General features: G+C 53.1%; 1 protein-coding gene across 1 annotated transcript in view; it reads left to right on the top strand.

The window, feature by feature from the left end:
- The window catches only part of LOC308149887 (adenylate cyclase 9), a gene marked incomplete at both ends in the record, with an annotated part of 24048 nt that continues 18687 nt past the window's right edge, over positions 1-5361 (top strand). The window contains one exon of the mRNA XM_080522767.1: positions 1-1864. Coding sequence (XP_080378893.1) covers positions 1-1864 — 1864 coding nt within the window. The remainder of the gene's footprint in view (positions 1865-5361) is intronic.

Genomic DNA, 5361 nt, shown 5'->3' with positions numbered 1-5361 from the left:
ATGGCCTCGCCGCAACAACGGCAGCTTCTCCTGCAAGGCACGGAGGTGAGCTGCGACTCCAGCGGAGATGGCGCAGTGACAGTGCGGATTACCGACGTGCCCCAGCATCATCATGAGCATCAACGGAATGATCCACCCGGCGGGGGCGGTGGGGCTGCTCAGGTGGGTCCAAAGCCCAGCAAATACAGCATCTCTTCCAGCTGTAGCTCTGGGGAGTCTGGGCTGCGACGGGCTATCATGACTAGACTGCGCAGGAAGAGGAAGGTACCCCAACTGTTTGAGAGGTCTGCAGCTCAATGCTGGGATCCCAAGTTTGACTCCCCTATCCTGGAGGAGGCTTGCCGCGAGAGATGCTTCCCTCAGACCCAACGGCGCTTCCGATACGTCCTCTCCTACCTGGCCTGCGCTGCACTCTTCTGGGGGGTGTATTTCGGGGTCAACAGTTCCCGCTGCGATCCAGTCACCTTCCTGGCCCCGACTGCCTCCTTCCTATTATTCCTCCTCCTCCTCTTCCTCTTCACCTTGACCCTGCCCTACGCCCGTCTCTACAACCAGGCCTCCTTACTGCTCATTGTTGCCACCTTCGCCATCACCTTAGCCCCCCAGATGCAGACCGCGGGCTTCGCCGACCTGGAGTGGGCCGGAGGAGGAGGGGGCAACCTGACCCTCCAAGGCTCCCCAGACGGAGTGGACCCTCCCCAGGCTCCCTGCATCTCCCCTGTGGGCACCTTCTCTCTGTGTATGGAGGTACTCCTGCTACTCTACAGTGTCCTTCATGTGCGCCTCTACGCCTCAGTTCTCCTGGGGCTGCTGTACTCTGTCCTGTTCGAGGCCTTAGGGTGGCTGCCATTGCTCCAGAGGGCTAACGGGGCCGGGGGTTTGGACGGTGAGGGTGTGGACGCGGCCGGAGGTGGAGGTTGGGACGGGGACACCCTGCGCTGGCTGGGCCCAGCCAAAGCCTTGCTCCACCTCTGCGCCCACGCCATCGGCATCCACCTGTTCATCATGTCGGAGGTGAGGTCCCGCAGCACCTTCCTCAAGGTGGGCCAGGCCATCATGCACGGCAAGGACCTGGAGGTGGAGAAGGCGCTGAAGGAGAGGATGATCCACTCCGTCATGCCCCGGAGGGTGGCCGACGAACTGATGAAGCAGGGCGACGAGGAGTGCGAGAGCTCAGGCAAACGGTACTCTTCAGGGGCCTGTTCCGCCACCGCCATCTCCACCACAGGGGCTCCGTCCTCCATCGCGGCCAGTCCCAAGAACCACCACAGCCACCACAAGCGCAAGAAGACCTCCATCCCCCGGGGCCAGATCATCTTCCGCCGCTTCAACATGAAACGCATGGAGCCCGTCAGCATCCTCTTCGCCGACATCGTGGGCTTCACCAAGATGTCGGCCAACAAGTCGGCCCACGCCCTGGTGGGCCTCCTGAATGACTTGTTCGGCCGCTTTGACCACCTCTGTGAGCTGACCCGCTGTGAGAAGATCAGCACCTTGGGGGACTGCTACTACTGCGTGGCCGGCTGCCCCGAGCCTCGGCCCGACCACGCTTACTGCTGCGTGGAGATGGGCCTGGGGATGATCCAGGCCATCGAGCAGTTCTGCCAGGAGACGTGCGAGACGGTGGACATGCGGGTGGGCGTCCACACGGGCACGGTGCTGTGTGGCATCCTGGGGATGAAGCGGTTCAAGTTCGACGTGTGGTCCAATGACGTCAACCTGGCCAACCTGATGGAGCAGCTGGGCATGGCGGGCAAGGTGCACCTGTCAGAGGCCACCGCCCGTTTCCTCGACGACCGCTACCAGCGGGAGGACGGGAGAGTTGCGGAGAGGGCGGGTCCGAGTGTGGTGGAGCAGTTAAAAGGTAAAAGGGGGTTCCACTCTTCCTCCAGAGTTTATTTACACATTTTTAATAGGGGATTAAAAGGGGAATGTGTTTATTTAAAGGGGATGTGCTCTGCATGCTTGTGTCTGTGCACCCTGAATGACATACTCCTTAACCACACATTATGAAGAGAGGCTATTTTGAGCATGAGAGCAGAGAGACTATGCTGTCGGACCGGTTAGTTTGGTTTCAAACTGTTCATGAACGGAAGCCTGGATCTATCAGAATAACAGATCAGAAGAGATAAGCAGCCATGGAGAATACATCTGTGTATTGTCAACGTCTTTCAAAACTTTGTGTCGGAAGAGCCGTTGATCAATATAGAGGACATCAGGGACATGGAGTTCTTGTGAGGGCCATGTGGTGTTTGTTACGTAAGGGAAGATGAAGCTAACAATAACGCACGCTGAGATCGCCCGGTTTGGTAACGCCTGGTGGAGTTGATTTACTGTATCAGGTTTTGTGGTTGTACGCAGGTGTTGTGGTTGGCGGTACATGGTTCAGCCCAGGTGTTGTGGTTGGCGGTACATGTTTGAGCTGGAGATAGGAGCCGATAAGAGGGCCAAGGCAAGTCTTTCTGAGAAGGGGGAGGAAAAAGGGAGGATGAAAAGGAGAGAAGAATGGAAAGAGTTTGGCCTGAAGGATATATGTATTACACACTACAGTATACACGTATATGTCATAGTTTTCATAGATGTCATAAACATCCTTGAGGGATTACGAATCGCAGGTCTCCTCTGAATGGGCTTCAACTATTTACAATGGTGAGGCTGGAAGAGATGTTTGATTGCTCACACAGACACACCTCCCTCCCTCCCTCCCTCCTTTCCCTGTCTGCCAGTCTCTCGTCTCTCTCATCTTTGATTATCACACCTGTGTCCTCCCCCTGACCCCTCCTGTGTCCCCACATTGAACTTCCAGATCTCTCTCTCTCTCTCTATCTCCCCCTCCTCCTCCCTTCCTTCCTTCCTCCCTCCCTCTCTCCTCCGCTCAGAGACGCACCTGTCCCCCAGTAGCCTGTTATGCAACACCATGTTATTGCTCAGGTCTGACTCAGGGTTTTACCATAGAGTTTCTAGGGGCAGAGAGATTGTTCTATCATCTCTCACGCGCGCTCGTGCTCTCTCTCTCGCTTTATCTCTATCTCTGCTGTCTCTCTGTTAAGCACCTAAGCACACTCATATTTCACCGCAGGTGGTGAGTGTTGCATTTTCTGCCAGGGTATTTGTTTAGCTAGTCTCGGCAGCTTGGATGTCTTCTACGATAATGCTTTCTAATGCTCATATTGTGGGAAATGAGGTCGTTGAGTTCTCAGTCTGTGTGTGTGTGTTGTGCACAGTCATTGTGTGAAACTGTAAGTCAGCAGTATTATGCGTAACTGCAGACTCAGTCCTGAACCTTGCACTGGTGTTCCCAATGCATTGTTGGGTGGCACCTCAGCAGTTTTTCGTGTGTGCGTGTGTTTGTCTGTTTGTGAGTGTGTGCCTGTGTCTCTGTTTGTGAGTGTGTGTCCATATCTATCTGTCTGTTTGTGAGTGAGTGAGTGAGTGAGTGAGTGTCTGTCTGTCTGTCTGTCTGTCTGTCTGTCTGTCTGTGTGTGTGTGTGTGTGTGTGTGTGGCCTGAGATCTCCCTTTGTGCCTGAGTGCATACGAGTGGGAAGCCAGCATCTAGGGCAGACTTGTCTGGACTAAATCAAAATGTGTCGCATAAATATGCGGATGAATTGGCAGAGGGGCAGAGACCAGTCAACAGCAGCTGTGCTGAGCTAGCCTCTCAGTGGTCTAAGTGGGCATCTGATGCAGTGATGAACGTGAAACAAGCAGATATTAACGTACGGGAGTCAGGTCCACGCTATTGCTTTCACCTATCCTATACTTCCACATATCCTATTATAGGGTGGTATAGTATACTTTCCTATTGTGTGTGGGGCATGGCACAGCACGCATAACAACCCCACAAAGGTGAAGCCCGTTGGTGTGGCTTTAGTGTGGCTGTCCCTGAATTGTTACACACTACAGCCCCCCCCCCCCCCCCCCCCCATACACACACACACACACACACACACACACACAGAGACACAGGCACACACTCCCAATCAGACAGACACACGCACACACGAAAAACAATGCATTAGGAACACCAGTGCAAGGTTCAGGACTGAGTCTGTAATAACTATATTAAAATACACTACACACCATTGTGTGTGTGTGTCTCTGTGTGTCTCTGTGTGTCTCTGTGTGTCTCTCTGTGTGTGTGTGTGTGTGTGTGTGTGTGTGTGTGTGTGAGACTACAGAAGAGAAGAATCAAGGCCAGAGAGAGGTGCCCGAGGCCTTCCCCTGTGTGTCCCAACATGGTGTTGTTTAACCCTACTGCTTTCTGCTGATTGGCTTACAGCCCTCGCTGGAGGGGGTCAAAGGGCGGCTCTAATCGGAGAAAGCTAGGTGGTCCTGCTTTCCAGGAACGGAGAGAGAGAGAGAGAGAGAGAGATTATTTTATTCTCCAGGCTATGGTAGAAGGACGATGAGAAAGGAAAGAGGGATAGGGTGAGAAGATGACTGGAGAGAAAGAACAGTGATAGAGAGAGTAGAGGAGGCAGCTTCGCTCAGCCAACAGCTGGTAGAGAGAGAGGGAGAGGAAAAACAACAACAACAACAACAACAACAACAGCGAGAGAGAGAGAGAGAGAGAGAAACAACGGTTGTATAACTTCACAGAAGGACACCCAGGAGAGTTAGATAGAGGCAAAAGCAAAGGATGAAAGAGGAGGAGAGAAATGGCGTGATCGAGGGATCCAGTAGTGTAATAGCCAGGCTGGTAGACGGCAGCTGCTGGCTAAGCCTGTCGGGATGGGGGGGGGGGGGGTAAACAGACGAGAGGTTTACCGCGGTCATCCTAGGGATTACCATGATATTGGCACACGGCTGCTGTTCTGCCCCTCTGTCTGGCCTCCATGTAGGTGCTAGGCTAGATGAGCTACAGTTTCAGTTTCAGCTGTCTTCTATGTAGAGGGGCTATGCTATGCTAGGCTAGATGAGCTACAGTTTCAGATGTCTTCTCTGTAGAGGGGCTAGGCCAGAAGTCCTACAGTTTCAGCTGTCTTCCATGTAGAGGGGCTATGCTATGCTAGACTAGAAGACCTACAGTTTCAGCTGTCTTCCATGTAGAGGGGCTATGCTAAGCTAGACTAGAAGACCTACAGTTTCAGCTGTCTGTAGCTAGCCCTAGCATGGTATGGCCCTATTATATTCATCTGTTTTTGTTCAGTCATCTACTCATTGAGGCTCTTACCAAGAGAGTGTGTGCGGCGGGTGCGCGTGTATGTGCACATGCGAGAGAGAGAGAGAGAGAGAGCTACTTTGTCATAATTACGTTAAGTAATTAATTACTAATAACACCCTCCTGTTAATGAACTAAGAGAGCACAGAAGGGGGTCCATAACACATGCTAATGGGAGCCTGTGTCTATCAAGTAGTCT

The sequence above is a fragment of the Nansenia antarctica genome (assembly GCF_963989245.1).
Source record: "Nansenia antarctica genome assembly, chromosome: 2".
NCBI classification, from domain to species: domain Eukaryota; kingdom Metazoa; phylum Chordata; class Actinopteri; order Argentiniformes; family Microstomatidae; genus Nansenia; species Nansenia antarctica.
The sequence above is the reverse complement of the archived record's forward strand: the minus strand, read 5'-3'. Positions and strand labels throughout refer to the sequence as shown.